The sequence below is a fragment of the Lynx rufus genome, unplaced genomic scaffold (genome assembly GCF_022079265.1).
Source record: "Lynx rufus isolate CCGP_SWC_20201006 ecotype Redwood Valley unplaced genomic scaffold, mLynRuf1.p SCAF_13, whole genome shotgun sequence".
NCBI lineage: Eukaryota > Metazoa > Chordata > Mammalia > Carnivora > Felidae > Lynx > Lynx rufus.
The window spans coordinates 10640530-10666263 of NW_025814827.1; the positions used below are offsets into that span (position 1 = coordinate 10640530).

A 25734-nucleotide genomic window follows, 5' to 3' on the forward strand; every position below is an offset into this window, starting at 1 on the left:
ATTGCAAGCATATTAAAGTTGAGTGGGTGTAATAATGCAGGCCTCCCCGGATAGGCAGAATCCAGTGCAAATTAAACATGAAACGTAACGAGGGCTTTGCAGCTCATTTTGTAATTTAATTGAGCAATGGATCTGGTTGTTAATGGCAATATCAGACACATTAGATTGATATGTTGCAAAGGAAGGATGTTTAAGTAGAAAACTAATTCCTGCTGTGATTACCCTTCTGTTCCACAGGCCCCGTTATTAGCGTGCTTTGTGTAAAATTCATTAGCAGTCGTTGCTTGATCTCTAAATAAATAAGTTGTTTAAATTGTGAGTAAGAAAAAAAAAGAGGCTGATTATGTAAATGGATTAGGTTGTCAATATTTCATTTCCAGATTCTTTTTCTGGGGCTGTGGAATAAGTCACTTCATAAATATGGCAGGGTAGGGGTGGTGCCCTTCACAAGGAGCTCACTGGCCAGGGCTCTGCCCACTCCTGCTGGATGGCAGGGAGCAGGAATGTTCCAGTGGAAGGGAGGAGGAGTCAGGAGGGTGTCCTCGCTTGGGTCTCTTGCCCTGATGTCTGAGACATCTGAGGAGAACCAAATTGAGTGGCAGCTGGAAAAATCCATTCTGAGGCTGAACAGGGGCTGGCACTTTGGATAGTGATTTTCCAGCTCTTCGTTGCTTTGTGTCCTGCCCTTCTGCCTCAGTTTCCCTCTTTTCCTCCCCTATCCTACTACTGTTTCTCCTTCCCGTCTTCCACCTTCTGTTTCTTCTTCACACAGCCTCTTCTTTCTTCTCTCTTCCTCCCTCTCTTTTCTCCCTCTCTTTCTTCTCTCTTCCTCCCTCTCTTTCATTTCCAGATTCTTTTTCTGGACCTTCCCTACATGGGACCCCAGACTGGCCAAAATGCCACAAGACCTGCAGGGGAGCAGTCCAGCGTCATCTTGGCCACCTGCAGGCTGTGTGAGCTTGGAACACACCTCACCTGTATGCGTGTCAGCCCCCTCAACTCCAAAGTGAGGGTGATGGGCATGCCTGCTGCTTTAGGGGCCTGTGGCCGGACTTTGGGGTGTGCACAGCTGGAAGTCCCCTCTGACCACTGTCCAGGCTGTACCCATCATCATCCCCACTGCCCGTCCATTCTGCTGCATTCCTCCTTTTGTCACAGTAACTCTGTGAGGGGAGGATGGGTGGCATCTTCCTCGGGAAAGCCCGCAAAGTTAGACCTCTGTCACCTTCTTCCTTCTCCTGTCATCATGGGCACAAGGCGACAAAGAAAAGAGAGACAGAGACCCCCTATGCCAAGACTGACATCTGACACACCGGCCACTCTGGGCATGAGGCACTTGCTACCCAGTCCTGCAGCATCACCGGGGCCCCTCCCCATCGTGATCAGTACCCAAGGTCGCCCAGACATGGGCTCTCCCTGCCCTGTTGTGGAGAACACTGGTTACAACTCACAACTCTCCAAGATCTAATAAAGAACTTAGGGCTGTATTTTTTATACCCCCCCCACCATTATTGTGGAAGGCATAGGAAAACTGGAAAATGGTTGTCTAGATGACAATTAGAACACTTTAGAATTCCTCAAGTCTACTCCATGGTTAACGTTTTGGAATTTTTCCCTTGAAGCCTTTTCATATCAGAACATGAGGCAGAAGGTCGGATGGGCTCTGAGAACTTTAGAAAACAATATTAACGGGAAAATTAATAACTCACATTTCTTACTGAGCCCTTACCGTGCGTGGGGCACCTTTCTGAGGGTTTACACACATTACCTCATTTCATCCTCAAACAACCTGGGGAGCTTTTATTATCATCCCGTTCTATGATGAGAAAGCAGATGACAGAATCGACCTTCCAGCATCACAGAAGCAGACTGCCTCGTGGGTCATCCCAAATCCCAGAGGCCATTTCCTTTGTCTCTGGGACGCAGGAACCACCCACCTCTCTTACCCTCTATGTCCCCAGGTGTACCCCTGACCTTGTCAGGATCGCAGTGACAGTGACTTTGCCTCCCTGGGGAATAGCCCTGGCCTGGGGTGGGGAGTGTCGGGCACTCTGCAGCAGGGGTCTCACTCTACCACAGAGGATCCACACCCAGGGGCTGCAAGGCAATGATTTAAATAATGAAGGTTATTACTGGAAGCTCCAAGGAGCAGGCCAAACTACTGAACACAAAAGTCAAGACATGAAAGGGGCTCACTTCTCCTCCTTGGCTCACCAGCATCCCCAGTCCGAGGAGGAGGAATTAGTCCCTGGTGTGGGGGATTCTCCCATCTGGTGAAGGAGGATGCCTCTTGTACTCAGGAAAATTCCACACTGGTGGAGGACACATGTTTCTAGTCTGACCAAGGGAGACTGTACATCTGCCCAAAAGATAAAATCGGAAACAGTGATTAGAAATGAAATGACCACGTTTCATCAAACCCAAGATGCCACCGATGGTAAGATGCATCATTTTGTCGACTGCTAAGAATGAAAACACGGATAATTACCCTGTGACATGCCATCAGTTGTAAGACTGAACCGATGGCAGAGATGCTAAAACATAGCTTAAAAACATAAGGTTTATGGGACGCCTGGGTGGCTCAGTCGATTAAGCATCCAACTTCAACTCAGGTCATGATCTCCTGGTTTGTAGGTTCGAGCCCTGCATCGGGCTCTGTGCTGACAGCCCGGAGCCTGGAGCCCGCTTTGGGTTCTGTCTGTCTGTCTGTCTGTCTGTCTCTCTCTCTCTCTCTCTCTCTCTCTCTCTCTCTGCCCCTCCCCTGCACATGCTCTGTCTCTGTGTCTCAACAATAAATAAATGTTAAAAAAATTTTTTTAATTAAAAAAATACATAAGGTTTATTGTTTAATGGGTACAGACATTCCAGCTTGGGGAAGGTGAAAAGGTTCTGGAGCTGGATGGTGGAAACAGTTGCACAAAATGTGAATATACTTCATGCCACTGAACCCTAAAAATGGTTAAAATGTTCAATTTTATGTTACATATATTTTACCGCAATCAAAAAAAGTGAAGTAAAACCCCATTTAAGGCCTCTAATCAATGAAATATGACCATACAAATTCCGTGCCGGGGGGACTGAGGGGACCAGGCACCAAGCAGGGACCTGCTTGCAGGTGCTTCCTGGAGGATGAAAAGGGAGGGAGGGATGCTGGGATCAGGTGCCACACCCCAGGCTCAGGCCTAGAGGCACAGGGTATGTGCTGGGCGGATCTGGAAGGGCAGGTGAGGGGGCATAGCCTCAACCCCAGTCTCCTTCCCGCAGGTGCCAAGAGGAATGCCCGTTTGGGACCTTCGGCTTCCAGTGCTCACAGCGCTGTGACTGTCACAACGGAGGCCAGTGCTCGCCCACCACCGGCGCCTGTGAGTGTGATCCCGGCTACAAAGGCCCCCGCTGCCAGGAGCGGCTGTGCCCCGAGGGACTGTATGGCCTGGGCTGTGCCTTGCCCTGCCCCTGTGATGCCGACAACACCATCAGGTACGAGCTGGGGTCAGGTGAGCCGGGGGCTGGGTGGGCGGGTGAACACCGGTGGAGAGGGAGCTTCTCAGGGCACACGCCCCTGCTTGGTCACCCGGGTGGGGCATTGAAAGAGCTCAGCTAACCACTTTGATGAAAAGGGGAAGCCAAAGCCACAGACAGCCAGGACCAGGACCCGGGTCACCTGCCTCTGTCTACCACACCCAGCTGCCAGCTTTGAAAATGGGCCCGCCTGAGACCCCACACACAGAAGTAAGGAGGGAGTTTGGTGACCCTCAGGGCAGCAGCATGGAGTGTGGCCACATGGTCCTGGGGTGCTAGGGTGGCTCAGCTCACGTGCCACAGGCTCTGGGGCCATTGTCCTTGAGAAACTTCCCCTCCGCGTGATCCACGCCTAACTAAGCCATCCGCCAGCCCCTAGAGGTTCAGGGACAAGACTGCCAGGGCAGAAGCCAGGGCCTTGGAGCTCAGAGGATCAATACTGGAAGGGGCCTTAGAGATCAGTGTGGCTCTCCTAGGACCTGGAGAGGGCTGACCCAGCAGGCCCTGGCTAGAGTGGAGGAGTAGGAGGGACAGAGGTCAGGGCCAGCCTCTCCCTGCAGTCTGTGTCCTTTCGGGTTTGAGGGCACCTCGGGTGAAGCTGGCACCAACGGCTGCTTCCAGGGAAGCCTGAGTCTGGGAAGCGGAGAAGCCAGAGCCGCCCGGGGCCACCTCTTCCGTGTCTTCTTCACTTCCTGCTTCATGCACCAGCTGGCAGCACCCTCTGGTAATAAATGAGGCTGTCGGCCCCAGATAACACCTCCACAGCCCTCTATGTGGCTGCCTCTTATCTGGGTGGTGAAGGATGGGGGAGTCTCCCTTCTCTCCTCGGACCTGCAAGACAGCTCGGGAGGACTGCACGCTCGGGGCAATGGGTATCGCTGCTGTTTGCAGGCCAGACAGAGATGCCTCTTCTTTGCAGCCCAGTTGCTGGGACAGCCAGGACTTGGCCCCAGCCCCCTCTTCATTTCCAGCATTTGATTCTCCACAGATCACCCAAGAGCCTCTGGTCACTGCAAGCAGAGGCATCTTAGCAGATATTATGGCTTAGAGGGGATCTGTCCTCGGTCCTCAATCCCTGGAGCTGAGCGGCTGGGATGATGCTGCCTGCAAGGCAGAGGGCTGAGAAGACACTGTAGAGAGGGCCCTAGCAGACCTATATATGACCCGAGTCATTCACTCAGTCATTCATTCAGCAAACACTGAGAGCGTGCGGGGCTGGACCACAAGGAGGAAATCGAGTCCCTCAACACCCGTCCAGCCCTCAGGAACTCAGGTCTGGAGCACTCACACACACTGAGCCCCTTCTACCATATGTCTTCCAATACGAGACAATACCAGTAGTGAGGCACAGCTCTGTTTTACGGACTACTAAGAAAGGAAAATGCTATCACCTGAACCATGACATACCATTGATTGTATAGCTCGCCCAATATCTGAGAGGGGGGAATGCGGGGGAACGTGCACCTTGGAATCGGTAAGATGTATGTGGCTGGCCCCACTGGGTCCCAACACGTGCTCAAGTAACTGACCAGGGCTGTGCTTAGAAAGCGTCACAGGAAACTGCTCTGTTGGTCTGGAAAGTCTTGAGGTGGTGGTGTCCTTGCTGGGTCTGGAGGACAGGGTAAGAGCTCTGAGGCTCTAAAGATAGGTATTCCATATGGCCGGTTAGGGGCCTGGACCTCTTGCACAGGTGGAACTGCACCAGGACCCCCCCCCCCACCAACCCCAGCTGGAAGCCAACCCCTCCACCCTTTCGGGGGCAGGAAGCAGGGCTGCTGCTGCTGAGGTCCAATGCAGGGAGAATCCTTGCCACAGAGATTCAACCAACCCCCAGATTAAAGAGCTATTGTTTTCCTCCTGTGCCTGAGCAGCCGTGCCCTGCATAATTTATTTTTCCTCTGAAGGAGTCCTCCATGCATTATTAATCTGGAAGGACTCCCTCTTCTCCGTCGCTAATCTCAGCCCATCCAATATTGATGATTGTTTGCTTTCCTGTCTTTAACACGTGTCATGTTTCAGGGATTGGGAATCCATAGCGTTTCTTAGAACTGGGGGTTCCGGGCCGGGCTCCTCCGTGTCTGCATGGCGGCCTCCTTTCAGGCCGCTGTGTCACACGTGGCCCAGGCTCCTTGAGGGCGGTTATGACCTGGCTTGCCCAGCATTGCACGGTGCCTGGCACAGGGCAGACCCTCAGTAAGAAGAATCACTGAATTCAACTCAGCCGATGCCTCTAGGTGGTTCTGCCACTGGGCTGATGTCTGCCTTACTATTTTTGTTCATATTTCACCCCGCTCTTTTGGCACACTGGCCCAATAACTGAACCCACAATACTCAAAATTTTCATTCAGTCTAACTCAGAGTTTCTCAACCTGGCCACTGTTGACATTTAGGGCCGGATAATTCTTGGTTGTGGGGGCTGTTCTGTGCATCGTAGGGGGTTTAGCAGCATCCGTGGCCTCTACCCACTAGACCAGTGGCCACAACCCGCCCCCAAGTTCTGACAAGCAAAACTGTTTCCTGGATGGGGAATGTAGGGTACATTGCCCGTGGTTGAGAGCCTCTGGCCTGACTCAACTCTCTCAGGCTGTTTTTGACTTCATTTTCGTGGCCACAGGGAACACCTCTCTTCCTCTGCATGGACACACGTCACTCCTCTCTTCCGTGAGCTTTTGTCCCAATATAGAGCCTTCTCTTGGGATCCAAGAAAAGTAGAGGGAGAACTCTATGGCTTCTCATCTCAAGGGAGTTAAGTTATCCTGGGTGGGGTCTGGGACCCCTGAGTCCTGGCCTCAGGACATTTGCTCTGTCTGATCAGATGCCCTGCTATGTACACTTGTCCTCTCTAGGTCTCAGTTTCCCAGTCTGTCCATCACCTTTCATCAGCCCAGTGGGGGCAAAAGTTCTCTTGTGGTCTTTGAAGGTGAAGTGTCCCCCCAGCTCCCTGAGACATGGAGTGTGGGGTCCCCAGAAGCCTAGCCCCCAATTCCCCCTGGCTTCTGAGAGCTTATGGCAGAGCCCCGCCAAGAAGGCATGCAAGGCCTTGAGTATCTTCCCAGGGAGACAGAGTACTCTCGATCCCCAACCCTCCGCATCTGGTCCCAGCCTCTCTCTGCCCGGTGCCCCTCTGGAGAGGCTGCTTCACAGAGGTTGAACCCATGTGCCCGAGGAGGGAAGAAGTGGCTGGTCAGACCCCCCACCGCTTTGTTCTCTTTATAAATGCTGTGTAGCACGCACAAAGAAATGATCCTCCTTCATAAAGGAATAACCTTGAGAAAGAGAGTGCCTGTGTGTCAGGCCTCTGCCGTGTCCCCTCCACAACTGGATTGTCACAGACGAATTCCAGCAGCCATGATCATGTATTACCTTTGAAAGATTTTATTTAGCCAACAGATGCAGCATTGATAGAAATCTCAGAGCCACCAAAATAAAAACGACAGAAAAATCCACCCGGAAAAGATTCCTGTATTGTTCAGCTTTCGGCTCCTATTAATTTGTGATTAATCTATGTCTGGGGAAAATGGCATAAAGACAAGGGGAAGAAAAAAAAAAAAACAACAACAACAGTGAACTGAGCCTGCCTAAACACCAATGTTTGTGACCTCTGCCTGAGCCTAACCAACAGTCACTTGTCCACCGTGTGACTGAGGGAATGGCTCTGCCACCACGAAGCATAGGGGAGCAGGGAACAGGGGACGCCTGGGAGAGATCAGATGTGAGGAAGGTGCCCAGTTCTCAGTCATAAATCACACAGCCAGCAGTCATTCCCCCCAGCCCCTCTTGAAAGGTATTTGAGAGGTTTTATAATTAATGATAAGCAATCAAATTAAGAAACTAGAGATCATGGGTTTCTTACCTAGAATTTTAGGGACATGAAAGGAGGGAGAAAGAAGTGATTTCAGATGCAGTTTTGAGCTTTTCCGGTGCTCAGAGTGAAAAGTGAAATTGGCACCAATGCACACACCAAATGCTGGTGGCTGAGACTACAGGCGGGCCCTGCGGGAGCACTTAGAAGTCAGGTTCACCAGGCAGCGTGTGCCCGGTCTGCTTCTCACAGGGTGGCGGTCCCACCAGAGCCAGGGTCTGCAGTGAGAGAACCCACCGATGGGAACGGCACAAGCGTGCCTGAGACCCTTTGGCATCGCAGCGGCTGGGCTGAGTTGATGGCCACAGCCAAGGCTGCCAGGTCGTTTGTTAGATCCGCCCGTGTCCATCCCTGAGACTGTCACTAAGCTGGACCCTCCCACCCCAGGAGAGGCTCCTGGAAATGTGGAACCAAGAAGGGGCTTGCTCAGAGTATTGAGACAGGGAGGCGTGCCCCACATCTGTCTAGCTGAGGGTCAGGGTCACCACGTGGGGGCCACCGCCCCATGGCACCCACGTAACTACCCATGTCCCCCTCATGGCGTGGGGCTCAGGGAAGAGTTTGTGGAGCCAGGAAGTCTTAAAACCCTCATCCCTTGCATGATTCTTCTTTTCCGCTTATTTACACTTTTTATTGATTTACGTCTGTGTATAAATAGAATTGATGCTCAGTTTGGGAAAATTCGACAATACGTTTTTAAAGAAAAAACTGCGAGTCATCATAATTTCTCAACCCCAAAGCCATTTTGTTGTCATTTTTTCGTGCTTCATACACGTCTATGTATATCTGTCTTACTTTTTCCATATTTTAGATCATGACTTATTTACAATTTGCTTATTTCACTTCACCTGATATCAGTAAAGATTTTGGGAAGCATTTGGATATTTCTGTAACATCTCTTCATACAAATTGTCATAATTCATGTAACCAGCACTTTGTTGTCAGAGGCGGCATAAGACCATGGATAGAACATGGTCAGACAGACCTGGGTTTGAATCCCTGCTTCCCCTGACTCAGCCATGTGACTGTGAGCAAGTCACATTACCTCCAAGTGCCCTTTGTAAAATAGAGGCTCTAATGCCTAACTCACAGGCTTATCTGAAGATTAGAAATATATGTATAAAGTGCCTGGTGTTTTAATAGCCTGGTCACATTATTATTTAAATTGGTTTCATTTGCCCTCTATTATAAATAATGCTTCAGGGAACATCTCTGTGCATAAATCTTTCTCTGCCACTATGATTATTTCCTTAGGAGAGATTCTTAGAAATGGAATTATAAGACCAAAGGGTCTGAATATTTTTAAAACTCCTGATACATAACCCCAAACAGTTTTCCAGAACCTTCTACCACCATTGAGTATTGTCCCTTAAAAAAAAAATCTATTTTGATAGAGAAAAAGTGATATCTAGTTGTTATTTTGACTTGATAATTAATGAGACTAAACATTTTCCAAGATGATTATTAGCTACTTGCACTTATTATTCAGAAACTGTCTACTCTTGTCCGTCCCTCGTTTTGCATGAGAAAACCAGGGCTCCCGGAAGAGAAATAGCTTGGCTGGGCTTCACACAATTAGTGTGTTCATTAATTCATTTGCCAAATATGTACTGAGCATCTCTAACATGCCAGGGACTCTGCGAGGCCCTGGGGTACAATACAGAGAGAGGTGAAATAGACAAAGGGCCCTCCCCAATGGAGCTGCCACCTGGTGGGAGAGACATATGATAAGTCAATAGACACAGAAAATAATTACTCATAGTGAAAGTATGACTCACTCCCAAATATTTAATTGGGCAGTGAATACAAGCCAGGTGCTGGGGATACAGCAATGACCTGGGGAGACAAAACCCATGTCCTCGTGGAATTTAGCAGAATCAAGAATTGTACCCAGGCTCCCCTGCCAGGCCAGAGCATGCCTCTTTTGATCATATCCCTTCAGCTGGACCCTGGAGAAGAGAGGCAGGTGACACAGGGAATCCAGGAAGGTTGGCTTGTCTCTACCATTCAGCATCTTCCTTGGAGTGTTAGTCTGGGTTCTCCCCACGTTCAAGAGATTTACTAGAGAAACATCTATGAGGGAAAAGGGGGTGGGGGCTGGGAGGCTAGGAAAACATCAGAGTGCAGGGCAGGTCTGACCCACGTGAAGGAGAGGGAAGGAAGGAAGGCTGGGTGGAAAGTCCTAGATTATATCACAGTTCTAAGAAAGTCTGGCAAGATGGGGAGTCTCTAGACCAAATTGCCCATCAGAAGAATCTCCGGTCTCCCAGGAATGGGCCAACCTTTAATGTCTGTGCCATGCTCTAGTTGGGAGCAGCCCAGGGGAAGTGTGGGCTCTGAGTGAATGTAGTGATAGATTTCAGACACAGTAGCTGGGGTCATTGGTCAGTTACACTCCCCACAGAAGCTTTGAGAAGCACATGGTCACCACACCAGCATCCCCTCTGATCATGAATAGATATTGGCTGTCGGTTGGATCAGACTTCTGCTAGCCAGAGATTGCCCTATTCTCTAGAGGTCATGCCAGGCAGCCAGACAGATAAGGGGTAAAGATTATCACAGTCACTCTTAAGGAGCCCTAGCAAAGCCCAGATGTAAGGTATCCTGTCCCATGCAGACACCGCCAGAGGAGAGAGACCACATCTGCCCTCAGGTCTCATTTTAACATAGCAAATGTCCATGGAGTACCTACAATATGCAGAGTCATTGGGTCTCACTGCAACCCTCTCACGCCCTGCTGCCTCACCAGGCATCTGCCTTGAGTACAGGGTGAGTGAGGCTCTGGACATCACAGTCATAGGGAAGGGACTGAAGAAGGCTCCCTTCTTCTTTGGACTCTGTATTTGTATTATAAAGAGCACTTCTTTGGGAGTCAGAAGACCTGTGTTATAAACCTGATTTTGCTGCTTCCTTTGCAAACTATGTGACTTTAGGTAAATTATATAATTACCATGAGCCTCGCTTTCTTGGGGCCATAAAGACCATGTGACCTTGACCTTGACACCTTCTGACAAACAAACGAGGCAGTAAGCATTTTAACCTGAGAGGCCTTTTGATTCTGCTACCCTGGCAGACCAGACTTAGGGTAGGCAGAGGGTGGGACATGGCTGCCTCTCTGGCCAGACTGTCCCCTCATTCTTCTCTCATCTGCTCAGCTGCCACCCAGTAACTGGAGCGTGCACCTGCCAGCCAGGCTGGTCTGGCCACCACTGCAACGAGTCCTGCCCTGCTGGCTACTATGGCAATGGCTGCCAGCTGCCTTGCACCTGTCAGAACGGCGCCGACTGCCACAGCATCACTGGGAGCTGCACTTGTGCCCCAGGCTTCATGGTAAGATGGGAAGGGTCTCCCACGGCCTCATGCTCTCCGGCCTACACAGAAGAGGAGGCCTCAGCTCCTCCCACCTCTGAGTGGAATCTGGGAATCCCTTTGCCCAGGGACGAAGAGTGGAAGTGACTCCACACCCCCCTCAGAGAGCTCCTGACCAGAGAGCCCCAGGCTGCTCTCAAAGGGCCAGTTATACTGAGGTCTGTAATTGCAGATTAAAAGGAGGGGGTCTTTCCATTGTCCCCTCAACCTTGAGCACCGGTTGTCTTTGCCCAGCTCTTCCCTGTCCAAATCCTATGCACACGGTCTTTCTCCATCATAATAACCACAGTATGCACAGTTTTGTATTCTATTTGCTTTCACCCACATTTGCTGCTTGGGCTTCTTGATTATCATTTTAAATAGCTGCATAACACTGCAGGAGCTGATGTACCCCAGTTTACTCAGCCATTCCCTTACTGCTGAATATTGAGTTGTTTCCAATGTTCACGGCAAATGTTACAATAAGCATCTTCCTACAAACAGCTTTTCCTCTCCTATTGAATTATTTCCTTAGGGTGAATTCCCAGGGTCAGTGGGCATAATATATTTATGGCTTTTGATGGATGGTGCCATATTACTTTCCTCAAGGGTTATATAAATCTATACCGCCACCAGCCATGTACAAATGTACCTATTTCAAAACAACTTTGCTAACATCCTTTTTTTTTTTTTTTTTTTTTTTTGGCTAATTATATCGGTAGAAAATGGCTCCTTGATGTTGCTCTAATTTGCATTTCTCTTCTGATTACTGGGGAGAGTGAACCTTTCCCCCATGTATTTACTATTTGTATTTTCTCATGAATTATGCTGGTTTTTATGAGGTGAGGGAACTTGACACTGGAAGTGGAATCCTGTTCGAAGGTGGGGCGTGCCCAGTGGGTCTGAGGACCCAAGCACTCTGGGGTCCCCCAGGGCCATATATTTGATTGTGCTGTAGGAAGTGGTCTGTACAGCACAAAGTGTGGTCTTTGGAACCACACTGGGGTCACATCCTGGTTGTCCTAGAGCATCTCCGTGACCTTGGAGCAGTGAGTTAACCTCTCTCAGGATCGGTTTCCTCATCTCTGGAATGGAACACGTGCCTCGCAAAACCGCTGCCAGGTGTAGAGATGAAATACATCAAGTACCTCACCTCAGTGCTTCTCAGACTTTAGTGCACACATGAATCAGCGGTGGGCCCTATTGCATTGCACGTTCTGGTCCCGTAGATGCAGGTGGGGCCTGAGGCTCTGCATTCTAACAAGCTCCTAAGTGATGTCAGTGCTGCTGGTCAGTGGCCTCATTTTGAGTAGGAGGGGGTGGTCCTCAACTTGGGATGCCCATTGGAATCACCTGGGGAGCTTTATAAACACTGATGCCTCCAGAACCCCCCCCACCCAGAACACTGATATTTTTGGTCTAGTTGAGGCCAGTGTGCTGCCAAAGTGGAGATCCACTGATCTACAGGGAAGCACAACATGGGAGTGTGGGTTTGCCTGGTGTCTTTTGTGGGCAAGTTGCCCTGGTCTATTGAACAAAATTCTGTTTAGTTCCTTCTTCCTCCTCCCTGGTGCAGATAAAACTGGGTGAAAATGAATTCTGGTGACATCTTTGAAAGAGAAAGAAGTCTGTTCCCCCTGTAGGTTTCCTTTCTTATTGACCTTCGTTGGTGTGAGCTTTGGCCATAAGTTCCACAGAAAAATGTGAGTGCCCAAGGTTTTGGTTTGGGTAGGAGAGACTAGTTGTTTGGGAGACTGAGTGGAAGTGAACAGATCATACCAGACATCTAGTGTGGGCATTCTGACCCCAGTTCCAGTTCCACTATGACTTTGGACAGATGGCTTCCTCCCTCAGAGCCCCCAGTTCCTCCATCTGTAAATGGTAAGTGTGCAGGGGGAAATGAACCCACTGATTTCTAAGATGGTCCACTATGCATGGCTTCTCCGCCTTTTGGCTAAGATCAAGTGTAAGATAAACCATTGTGCAGACTCCAGGGACCATATCAGAAAGCACACCCTTATGGGGGAGATAAAGGAAAGTAGGAGCAAGGAGGGGTGTGTGTTGTGTATGTGTGTGTGTGTGATGTATGTGTGTGTTAGCCAAGGGAGAGGGGCTCATTGAAGTTGTATACATCATCTGTGGGACTGCTGAGTGTCCCATGTTCCCCCTTCTTCACCCCCCAACTGCCTGCCTAGTCACTATTCCTCAATAGAAGGGAGAATCAAAGCCTTCAGATGGCTAGGGAGGCCAGAGTCTGTGTGCCCAGTGCCCCCAGACCAGGGCTCCTGCAGTCTGGAGGCCAGTCCCCTGCTTCTCTTCCTCCCATCTGGGATGCAAATGACTTCCTGCCCTTGAACTTTGGGAGACTTGGCACTTGCAGTAATCATCTCATTGTGGAGTCCTACCTGCCTGGGGCTCAGGGCTAAGACAGATTGTAAGCCAAACTGCCCTGGTGAGACCCTGTGAATTCTCATCCATCTCCTCCTGCCCAGCCTCATTATACCTGGGAAGGCTCTTCTGGGGCCCTGTTGGGTGTTGAGCAGGAGCTGCTGGAGGTGATTACAGAACAGTCAATTGTTCTCATCCAGCGTGACTCATTCCTGAATGCACCAGGCTCCAAGGGGGAACTCATTACTGTTGCTTTTACTCCAGCTTCTGAATGAATGCAACTTCCTGCAATTAGCCAACTCTGGTCAGGGTTGGGGTTGGGGCAATCAGCAGAGCCGACTTGGCTGAGACCTTCACCAGAATGCCCTGCAGTCAATAATAATTAGGAATGCCTTTATTTGCTAGTTAATCTATAAATTTATGCAGCTGCCCTTTTCCTTGAAAGATTTTTAGGATGAGCAATTAATTAGAGACTAATTAAAAGAGCCCTTTTCTGAGTGTTTGGAGACCTCTATCCTAGGCTCACTAACCTTGGACATGTTGCCTCACTTTGCTGGGCCTCAGTTTCCTCTTCTGTAAGATGGGAGTCACATCATTCCTGTCTGCTATTGGATGTGAGTAGCCAACATGGTAATAGATGTGAGGCCACACCCAGCAAAGCTGGGCCCCACCCAGCAAAGCTCTCCCTGCCAAGGGCTCTTTAGGGAGGATTTGGGGATAGCTTTATTAAAGCAGAGTCTCTGAGGCCTGAGAATGGCCTCAGACTCAACGTAGATGTGAAGAGTACTAATAAGGTAGCGAGAACCACCCTTGAGAGTCTAGTGGCCTGCCTGCTCCAGCCAGATGGTCCCCAACCCCTGCAGAGGCCATGAGAATATGGGGCAGAAGCAAGACACACCTGGCAGCCTGGGTGTGTTGGCCTTCACATTCTTCCTCCTTCCTTCTCAGAACACTAGATATTTACCCTGACAAACTTGGGAATCATCTGGTGGTATGGAAAGGCTAATCAGACATCCATTTAGCCTTCAAAGAGCTTGTGCTCAGTAACAATCATATTCACACTAGCAGCAAACACTTATTGAGTCCTTGCTGCATGCTTCATCTTTATTCCTCACAAGAGCCCTGTAGAGGTGCACTTTCACATTCTTCAATTTGAAAATGAGGAGCTGAAGTTCAAACAGGACAAGTGACTTGCCCAGGATCACAAAGCCAGTAGTGGTGGGAGCCGCTGAGCTCTCATATGTTAGATGGTAGACTTTGACTGACAGATCACCATGGAACCACACAAATCTGAGTTCAGATCCTTGCCCTCCAATTCCCACTCTGCCTACTGGCAAGCCTAAGCCTAAGCCTGCCTAAGCCTGAATTTCCTCCTTTGTTAAGAGTAGACTTTGCCAAGAGAGTGAGAAGCTTCATATGGAAAGTTTGTGATTCAGTGCCTGGAACACAGTAAGCACCCAGTAAAATGGTAGTGATTATTGGTGCACTATGAGAGTATTGGGGGTGGGGGGGCAGTGTTTCCTCCAAGTTCAGCACTCCTCCCATCAAAGAGAGTGTCAAGATGAGCTGTATATACCCAGGGGTTTCTTTTGGAACAAGCAGAGCCATGAATATGCACAGCTGTGGTTCCAAGCAGGTCCACCCAAGTACCTGTGGATCACCCTAAATGGTCAGTCTCAGGAAGCATTATGGGGTGGACACACCTGCTGATGTTTGGGGAAATGGACATAGAGCTGGAGGTAGGAGTAAAGTCTAGGCATCTTACATGTTAGCTTGGCAATGCCAGTGTAATAATTACTTGAGGCATGGTTTGCTGAATTACATTGGGGCTGCTGGGTGGGGCAAAAGAGCCCTGGGCTAGAAGGTGAGAAACCAGGTTCATAGCTCTTGTTATGCTAGCTTTCAGGGCTTCTATTTCTTATCTGTAAAATGGGAATGAAATCGGCTCCGCAATAGAACAGTGGTATGGGAACTAATCATAAAATGGGAGGGCTTAGGGGTGCCTGGGTGGCTTAGTCGGTTAAGCGTCCAACTTCGGCTCAGGTCATGATCTCACAGTCCGTGAGTTCGAGCCCCGCGTCGGGCTCTGTGCTGACAGCTCAGAGCCTGGAGCCTGTTTCAGATTCTGTGTCTCCCTCTCTCTCTGCCCCTCCCCTGTTCATGCTCTGTCTCTCTCTGTCTCAAAAATAAATAAACGTTAAAAAAAATTTTTTTTTTAAATGGGAGGGCTTAAAATTGGGAGGCATATTGTTTCAGCACCTTGGACAGCCGCCACAAGCCTCTCCTCTAAGGTTGTCTTGTCCTATCAGAACCTAGGGTCCCACCCAGTCAGAACACCAGGTTGAACAGAGGTGGGGGAGGGCAGAGTGAGGGTCGCATGACAGGAGGCTCAGGCCAGCAGAGTCCTAGGAGTGTCCACATGAGGGATGATTCAGGAAGTGAGGAACAGCCTAACTGTGGTCGAGGGGACTAAGTGGAGCTGTCTATCCACTTGGAGGCTGAAATCACATCATCCCTCTATATGGTTTCTCTTTACCCACCAAACAAAACTCAAACCCTAGTCCTTTGTATGCCCTTAAAACTAGTTAGTCCACCTTAACTTCATCTCCTGCTAAAGTCCTGCCACAAATCTCTGCTGTGGCCACACATGACTCACCTTTCCTTAAGCACAGTGTCTGCTTTGGAGCCTCTGACTGTGCCTTTTCTCAAGCTTTTCCCTCTTCCTAGAATGCCCTCCCCACTCTCCTTATCTCTATGAAAATCTTTCTCAGCCTTTCAGAGCTAAGATCAAAGGCTGCCTCTTCCATGAAGCCTTCCCTGAATATTCCTTCTTCAGAATTAAGCTCTCCTCTGTTCCCATAGCAGATGGCTCATACTCAGAGTCTGTCTACTCCTCCAGCTGCCTCCCCCTTGGCCCATGTCTAGCATGTGAACATCTTGCTCAACATACTCATTTTGAAATGGATGAAACTTTTGAGAAGAGCAATGAATGCCCTTAAAGCAGAAGTTTCCAGCACTGACTGCTATAGGAAGGAAACTCATGGCATTTCTTGAGAGACCGTGCCAGCAGGGCTGAGGCTTGAAAACATCCATTGGTTTCTCTGCAGTTCAGATAAACAGGTAGCTGTAGTGGGACTAGAATAGCTATCACCCAACATCATCTCTGGGTTTGTTTTTTTTGGGGGGAGTGGGCGCGGGGAATGGTGTGAGCTTCCTACCTTACGCAATATTACATAGCGGTTACCCAGAGACTATGGAGCCAGATTCCCTCGCTTCAAATACCAGCTTTGCTGCTTACTAGCTGTGTGACCTTGGGCAGGATGTTTTACCTCTCTGTGCCTCTGTCTTCTCGTATACGAAAGGGAAATAATAATAAAGCCTATTGGATTACTGGGCTGATAGAACTAATTAATACATACACAACAACTAGAATACCTAGCATATCAGTACTCTTTTAACAAGAGTTAGCTTATTATTACCATTATTTTTTCATTCATACTGCTGTTGCTATTGTTGTTATTTACCCCAAGCAGTTCCCTACCTGAAGAGATTGACTGGTCCTGGCCTGAATGCCCTCTTTGGGGGTCCAGGCAGAAAGGGGAGCAAGAGGAAGAGAGTAGTTAGTTGAAACTTCCTTCTGGCCAGGAGCTGCAGGGTTGACGGGGCCTCCTGGGTTCCCAAGGGCAGCCACAGAACTGAGAATCGACTTTCTCATCACAGGGGGAGAAGGCTAGCTTCTCAGCCCCTGCACACTTCTCTGCTGACCAGCTTTCCTTAATTAAGGCCTCACCTAAGTGGCCAGCCTGATGAAGCTTCCTCACCTGCTCTCGGACTAATTGCTGCCACCTTGGCACCTGCAGCGAACAGCCTGTGCGGTCACCAGAGCTGCAGCGATTGGATTTCCCAGACCTTCTCCCTGTATGGAACCCGTGTGTCTGGGAGATAAGGGGCCCTCTGGTCATTGCTCAGTACAGATGCTCCCTTTCAGCTCTGGCTATAATGGGTGTGGGGAGCATGGGAGGCTGGGGAGAGGAACCTGGTATCCCCTCCCATGGGGTCCGGGGCCTATATTTCTCCCCTGGATGACAGAATTTCTATTACCTTAAAGGGCTCATCTATTTATGCTGCAATTTTTTGAAGTCCTGTCTGCTATTATTGAACCCTGCATGCTGGCGAGGGGAGCGGGCACTCCATCACCCAAATGAACAAACTCGTTTCCACATTTTTCTGCCTTTTCTCTGGGCTGTCAGTAGGTCGTATGCAAACCTCAGCCGCTCTGGCCAGGGAAGGCAGGACAGGGGTGAGAGATGAAAATCCAGATCAGTGGAGCAGTGATTGAATTTTCCTCCAAGGTTTTTGGTGTCCTTTAAAGACGTCACTCTCCTCCAGCCCCCACCCCCAAGCTGGACAAAATGTGTGTCTGCCTTTTGTGCAGCTCCTGAGCTGGAACGAGGGAGTGAGGACAGCTGCGGGGCCAGAAGAGAATGTGGACTGAAAAATTACAGCCAGGTGACATGTGTACAATGTGTGTGCCTTTTCTTTTCTAACTGTTTGTTCTTTATCAAACCCAAGGTCTTCAGGCTATTAGCCCTAAGCTTTTCATGTCCCCCCCCCCCCACCCCGCCCCGCCATTGACTGGTTTCCTAATTATAGTACAAGATTTTCCTGGGTGCTGCACTGCAGATGAGGAATTCACCCTCTAGCTGCCCTGCCCCTGTGAGCAGAGGAACACTGGTAGTGCAAAGTAGCAAAAATGTAAAAATGTAAACATATACACACCACACTCCAGGACTCAACTCCCAGCTCTGTCATTGCCTGCTGGGTGGCCTTGGCCCAGTTACTTATGCTTCTCAAGCCTTAGTTTTTCATCTATAAAACAGGATAAATAATGGTACTATGTTCTAGTGTTCTCAGGATTGGATTAGATAAATATGTACAATGCTTAGAACAAAGGCTGGCATGTAGCGAATGCTTAGTAAAGTCAAGGTTTCTTATGTGGTTGTATAGAGTTGATACACTGGAGGCAAAGGCATGGACTTTGGGGTCAGACAAGCCTGAGATGGAGTCCCAAGCCTGTCCCTCAGCTCTGTGAACTTAGGTGACGTCCTCAGCCTCCCTGAGCCTCAGTTTCCCATCTGTGAAATGGGTTAATAGTGCCTGCCCTTCAGGGTCAGTGTGAGCACAAAACGGGAATTATTCTTCATCATGGCAGAGTGGGAAGAATGCTGAGCACTTCCCTACCGCACCTTCTCATTTTAAAAAGAAGGAAACAGGTTCAGAGAGGGAAAGTGACTTATCCCGGGTCACACAGCAAATCGTTAGCAGAACTGGGATGGAAATCAGGTGACATAATTCCCAGTCCGATGCTTTTTCTACCTTTACCTCCTTCTCCTGAGTTTGCTGTCCCCGGAGCAGACATCAACTGATTTTACCCAGGGCACAGAGGGGGATAGCAGTTGGGGGAGTGGTCACCAGAGTATTAAACCATGTTGGCAATTAATCCACAGAGCAAAGTAGGGGAAATTGGTTTTATGTCACTAAGGCTGAGTCCAGCCTTCCCCCTCTGGGACCCCGTGGTTTGTGGCTTTATTAGGGAAAACTGCTGACTCTTCTGTTCTCAAAAATAGACGTCCCTCATGTCAGAGCACCCTCTCCCTGCTGGCTTCCTCATGTCTTTATCAGTGCCCTCGTTACTGGGGTCTGGAGCTGGGACTTTGGTCCAGAGCCTGGAGCTCTCTCCATGAAACAGAAGAGGGTGTTGGAGCTGAGGCATCCATGCTTTGAGCATCACCAGTTTTCTTTTCATCCAATTCTCTGGTGTTCCTGGGGTGTCTGCTCCCGCCGGCTCTCGGGCCTGGCCACCCCCCACAGACTCTGGAGAGTTGGCCCAGGCCACGAGTCAGGGATGCTGTCCTGAAAGGTCTAGAGGAAGCAGATGAGCGAGCGGAGCTCTGAGTGACCATGGCACGCCTTAGGCCAGGCCCCCTGCTCTTTGTTCGTCATTTTATGTAATCCTCACGATTACCCTGTAGGTGCAGACTATCGGTATCCCCACTTTGCAGATGAGGAAACCGAGGCTCAGAGAGGTGAAGTAACCTTCCCTAGTTTGTAAGTGGCCACCAGGAGCTGAGCCTCTAGCTGTGTGGACCCAGAGCCTGCACTTTGAGCCACAAACAAAAACTGGAGAGGAGAGGGCTGTGGATCTGTGCTAAATAAGCAGCTTGGAGACTCCCTCAGGCCTTTTCCTGGGAAAGGGCACAGCCTTGGCAACCTCATTTCTCGTTTCTCGGTGGGAGCCTAGTGCCCTTCCTCGCTTTGTCTTTGAGGGGAGGTAGGCTAGGAGCCTCAGTCTCCCTCCCTGCCTCTGGGGCGGCCCTTCCCAGCTTACCCAGCCGCCTCACATAGCCCCCCTAATGAGGAAAGCAGGGCGAAAAGTGTTAGGGCTATTGCACAGAAGAGGAAACCAAAGTTTGAAGGGGTTCCAGGTCTGGTCCAGGGTGACATGACTCGTGAGGACATTGAGCTGGACCCAAGGCTTATGGCTCGGGGGCCACACTCGCCTCAGGACAGCTGTGCGGTGAGCGGATCAGGGCTGAGGAGAAGGCCAGCCGGATGCTGACCTGGGCTCTGACCCTGGCTTTGTGGCCACCTCACTATTGGACCAAGTCACTTTACCCGTCTGTGCCTTCACTTCATCTTCTACAAAGATAGGTGCTCCCTGCATCCTGGGGCTGCTGTAAAGCTCACAGGAAACACTTACAGGAAGGACTGGAAGAAGTTCCAGGGTGTGTGTCCCCAGAGGCGTGAGGGGGAGCAGTGGGCAGACTGACTCCCTACCAAGCTTGCAGGTCTGGAACAAAGGAAGAACCCCCTCCCTTCCTTCCCGCTACCCCTGCCCTCTCTTCCAAGACCCCACCCAGCCTGGCCCCTCCCCGGCCATCTCCCCACTTAGTCATTAGCACCAATAGTCTCATCTGCAGCCGTAATTATGCACCCCAGGAGGGAAAGGGGTTCCTGCCAGAAGATGTGATTATGTCTGGAAAATGAAAGATGTTGCACAAAAAGGTCATGAATAAATTACTTCAAGGCGGGGCGAATAGGGAACTTAGCAATGGGGGTAAACACAAAAACAAAAACAAAAACTCAAAAGTTGTCTCCAAAAACACTACCAGATAATTGTTCTCACCTCACCTGAGCGGTCTGAGGAGCGGTGTTCATTCCTGAGACAGGCACAGGGGACCTGGGCAGGGGGCACCCCAGCCTGATGGCCCGGATGAGCAGGGGTGGACGGAATGTGAGGGGAGAGAGTGGGAGCAGAGCCGGCGGGGCCCTGTGCACTAGGGCAGGGACATGAGATGAATTCAGCTGGCAAGAGGGAGCCACTGTAGTCTTGAGCAAGGGGAGTGACCAAAGCAGCCCCGTGCTTGACCTCTGCCGCCCCGTACCCTGTGTGAGGAGACAGGGACGTCGCTGTCTAAGAGCTCAGCTTATAGTGAGTGCTCAGTGGAAGTTGGTTCCCATCACTCCCTGTGGCTCTTCGGCAGAGGCTGCTTGGTGTAGTGGGGAGGGCGTGGGCTTTGAGCTGAGGGAACCCGCGTTTGAATCTCGCCAATGTGGCAGTGTATAACAGGCCCGCCTCGTATACCTCACTTTGCTCACCTCCCACGGGGAGTACCTTGCAGGATGGTAGTGAGGGGAAACAGAGCATAAAAGTGGCCAGAGCAGGTAAATCTGTTCCTTTCCTTGCGGTCTGCAGTGGCCTGGGCTCTAATGGACCGTGTGTAACACTCAAAATGCCTAAAGCATTTATGGCCCTTCCTCTGGGCCTGGCACTCCTCTAAGAAGATGACATATATTAACTTACTTGAGCTTCACCACTACCCTTGGAAGAAGGTACTACCACAATCCCCGTCTTGCAGACAGGTAGACTGAGATGCAGAGAGGTTAACAGCTTACCCCAAGTTGGTCAACTATACCCCATTAAAGCTGAAAAAGTAAAATGCCCAGGGTTCTGTAAGTGTCAGAGCCAGGACCTAAACCCAACAGTCAGATTCCAGAGCCCACTGGAACCTCTGTGCCCTGCCTCTTCTTTGGGCAAACCCCAAAGGATCCTCAGCGCCCCCCACCAGGCTAAAACCTTAACCACGGCCACAGAGGTGCTCCAGCCACGGGAGTCAAATTTGGAAGTAGCATCAAACTGGGGAGCAATCAGGCATCCGTCAGGTAGGACGGGAAGCATCAACGTGACAGGTGGTGGTGTGGATGGAGCCCTGGGTCCCTACCATGACCCCTGTCTGTACCACAGTTCTTCCACGCCAGAATGCTCTCCTGCCCAGCATCTCCTGTGTTCTCACAGCCCTATGGGTGACAAGTCACTGCTGCCATTTTATACACATGGGAACAGGCTCAGCATGGTTACCCATCTTGGCCTTCCCCACTCTCAAGCCCAGCCCTGAGCCGCTCCCCAGGCCAGGGCTGCAGGACAAGCCCCTCCAGCCCGTCTCCCTCTGGGGCCTCGCTCCCCTCTTCTCCCTTGCCTGCAGACCCAGACGGGCTGTGCCCCAGGCTGGAAATTACCATCTCCCTTCCTACAGGGAGGCCACACCTACTCTAGGCTCCCTTCAACCCCGCCCCAAGCTTCAGGGCCTTACATGGGAAGCACCTTCTAGGCCCAAGTTAGGTGTAGTGAAGCATTCTTTGAGAAGTTGGCTGAGAAAACCTCTGAGAGCCTGAAAAATCCATAGGGCACCTGCTTTAGAAAGGTGCAGAGAATTAGCAGTCGGGGGATGAGAGGAGTGGACGGTGTGGGTAAGGGCAGCCTCTTCTACCTCTACTCTGTGCCCCCAAAAAAGCTTCTTGAGTTTCAACTGCTGGGCCTTCTTTTTTTTTTTTTTTTATGTTTATTTATTTTATTTGTGATAGAGAGGGCCCACGAACGCACACGTGAGCAGGAGAGATGGACAGAGCATCCAAAGCAGGCGCTGCACTGACAGTGGAGAGCCCGACACCGGGCTTGAACTCACAAACCATGAGATCATGACCAGAGCTGAAGTCAGACACTTAACAGAATGAGCCACCCAGGCGCCCCTGCTGGGCTTTCTTTGTAGTCAGGCCTATAACTGCTTTTCTTTAACGACTGACTCTACAGTCCGTAAGCGATTGAATTTGCCTGAGTCTGGGTTTCCAACCTCTCTCAACCAGAAAGGAGTGGCCCAGACCCCTGCCTTTGGGGGAGGAGGGTTCCTAAAATAGGCTGGAACACTAAATCGCTTACCTGCTGTTGGACCCACCTTTGTCTTCAGGGCACAGTTTGGAGCCTGGCACCCGAGGCCTTCCTGGGCTGGGCCGGTCTGACCGCCAGACGCCTGTCCTACCCACCGCCCCTCAGCCCCAGTGTTCCAGCAGATCCTAACAGATCACCTTGCCCTGGAGACCCCCTCAGCCACGCATGGCCCCGCCGCTGTGCCTCTGTCCAATCTGCCACCTCCCCGGACGCCCTTGCTGTCCATCCTCCTGGCCGAACCCGGCCTGTGCAGGAACCAGCCTCAGCTGGGTTTCTGCCTCTTCGTACAGCCTCCTTGCTCGCTTCCCACTGGAACGAAACCACTCCATATTGTGTGCTGGCCCACCCGCTCTGGTGGCCCACTGTGGATGTTTCTGTCCTCTCTACTAGACAGCGGCCGGGGTAGGGGACGGGTCTGTCCGATTCATCCCTGTGTCTCTGCCCTTTTCCCCACCCTGCTTCCTTCCTAACCCCGGCCCCTCTGGGGACTGGCACAGTCTCCTGCACAGAGTGGGAGCAGTAGCTATTCGTTGAATAAATGCATGGGTCATTTAGAAGCATCCCCTTGGGGCGCCTGGGTGGGTCAGTGGGTTGAGCCTCCAACTTCAGCTCAGGCCACGATCTCACAGTTTTCAGGTTAAGCCCCACATCCGGCTCTGTGCTGACAGCTCAGAGCCCGGAGCCTGCTTCAGATTCTGTGTCTCCCTCTCTCTCTGCCCCTCCCCTGCTCACGCTCTGCTCTCTCTCTCTCTCTCTCTCTCTCTCTCTCTCTCTCAAAAATAAAAACAAAACATTAAAAAAAAAAAGCATCCCCTAAGTCGTGAATAGTCCACATTTTACTTGGACCCTGGTAAACACCCCCATCAGAATCTGTAGGATCCTCTGTTTCCCATAATCTGGTTCCCATCTGGGACATTATCACTATTGAGACTCTAGCTGTTCAGGCCACTGCCCTGGGCCCATACCACCCAGCCGCCACCTCAGAGGATCTAGGCCCTGCAATACACACACACACACACACACACACACACACACACACACACACACACCTCTCATATGTCCAGTCCCTCACGGATCCAGCGTGTCCACACCATACAGTCCATACTCAGAGCTACCTGAACAAATCATCCTTGGGGCTCTAGGGCCAGGATTGGCCCAAATGTCCAACGTGCAGATGCTAAGCTTATACCACAGCTGCCCCACCATTGGTACAGAGCACACCGACACCAAACTCACGCACTGCACGGACCACGCGTGGCGGCCCCAAGAAGCTACCATCCAAATCAGGACCCTGGGACAGCAGGCATAAATCCTGTCCCTCGCCGGCTCTTCAACACATGCAGAGCACATGTGCATCTAGTACGTGCAGGGCCCACGTGTAATATTCACATGACACGCATCAGGAGTGTATACGCGTTCACGTGCACACACACACACACACACACACACAGGCTCCCCAGAAACAGTCTGCAGAACATCTGAAGTAGGGCGGTGGCCCTCCGGTACTAGTCTCATCTTGGGCCCCCCGCCCCACTCTGTTCTGCAAACTCTTTCCTCGAAGCTCATGGAGACCTCTCCTTGATGCCCCACCGTAGGCTCTCCCGGCAGTTCAGAAGCAGTGTTCTCCCGGCGCTTTCTAAAACCACTAAGGAACTCAAAAAAATCTGATGCGGAGTGATTGGGGCCGTAAGGCTGTCAGGGCTTGTCCAGGGACTCTCGAAGCTTCGGGCCCAGTCTTTGTAGGGAAGCCTTGTCCTGTTCTCAGGGGAGAACTGATCCTGCAGGGGAGGCCCTGATCCTCTGTGTCCTGAGTCATCCTTACCCTCAGACCCTCAGCACAGGACACAGGAGGAGGAGCAGGGACGGGGAGATGAGGCCAAGAGCAGGAAAGCGAAGCCGTCTTAGAAAGCGAGGCCTTCCCACTGAGGGCTGAGGCCCTCCACGTGCGGCACGCTGACGGCATGCTCAGTCGCCAGCAGTGCTGTCACCATCATCGTCACTGTAGCCAGCGCTGTCTCTTTCAGAGGATACACGCCATGTGATGGGTATCGGCTCACTCCCCAGGCTCTCTCGCTCATGGGGCCTGTTCTCTGTCTTTCCGCCATCTTAGCTTTATTCCTCCAAGTTTTAAAGACTTTGGGGCTTTAAGAGTTTCCCGACACGAGATACAAATGCCCCCTAAGACCACCCCCCGGAAGTTGCTAGTAGCCATCAGCATACATTTAATAACTAATGTGTAGGAAGGCACCAGCACTCAGTAGGTGCTCGGGACATTTGGGTCCCCAGTATTGCCAACCTGTCTGCAGCCAAGGTGGCTGGATCGAGGGGAGAGCTTGGTCCGAGGGATCTGTTGGCCCCTTTCCCACAGTGACTTAGGGCATATTGACCCCTCCAGCCTTGGTTTGGCCTCTCTCTAGGGTGGTTCTCTCTCGAGGGAGGTAATTCCTTTCCTGCAGGGCTATTATAAGAACAGAAGGGGACAGAGGACATCAAGCACCTGCTATGGGCTGGCACCAAGGGAGCAGTCTGTCCTGAGACAGTAGGTCAGCCCCGTCTGTAGGGGTGCAGGGGTGTGTACAGTGCTGAGGACCAGAGTCCTGCCTGCACCTGCTCCCCGTCTCTGGGGGCTGCCCACTATGCATGTAAGAACTCTGCAGGGCTCTTAGACTTGGGAGTCACCTGGCAAGATACAGAGACCTCTGATGAGGGCTCTATGAGCTCTTGTTAGCCTGTGATGCCTTTTCTGATCTCAGAAGAGACTCTTCAGGAGGAACCAGTTGGAGAAGGGGAGGGGACTTACTGATAGGACAAGGACAGCAATGCAGACCAGAAGAGAAACTTTGTTTTACCAAGACAGCAAGCAGCTGAGTCTCCAGGAGGACCTCCTGGTCTTGCAGCCAGTAAGTGGCATGGCGTTAACTTGAGCCCAAATGTCCTTCCTTGACCACACTCACAACTTTTCAGGTCTCTGTAATATCTTGGTATCTGTTTGGGAACCATTAGAAGGTGTCTGTGCTCCTTCAGAGAAGACTTGTGAGGGGTCAGAGTTATATAGCACATTTGTGCAGATGAGAAAAAGGCATCTCTTTCTCCAGACATTCTACTGACATCTGCCAGAAAATTAATGTAATATATACCCAAACTGATGACTGTCCTGTGAGTGGCACCTCTAGAGTTATGCAGTGTGTTGCCTGCACAGCTGTACAGAGCAGCCTCAGGTCACTAACAGCTAACTCATTTTGGACAGACATAGGGCTTCCAGGCCTAATCTTCAGCCCTTTTCCACCCATCCCCCTTGGGAGCCAGACAGAATGACCCTGGGTGTTACCCCCTC

At 50.8% G+C, this 25734-nt stretch overlaps 1 protein-coding gene across 2 annotated transcripts in view; it reads left to right on the forward strand.

Annotated features, from left to right (window-relative positions):
* MEGF11 (multiple EGF like domains 11) overlaps positions 1–25734 on the forward strand; it is a 229653-nt gene that overhangs the window by 163417 nt on the left and 40502 nt on the right. For both annotated transcript variants that reach the window (XM_047074919.1, XM_047074920.1), the window contains exons 8-9: positions 3265–3477; positions 10537–10711. In XM_047074919.1, coding sequence (XP_046930875.1) covers positions 3265–3477; positions 10537–10711 — 388 coding nt within the window. The remainder of the gene's footprint in view (positions 1–3264; positions 3478–10536; positions 10712–25734) is intronic.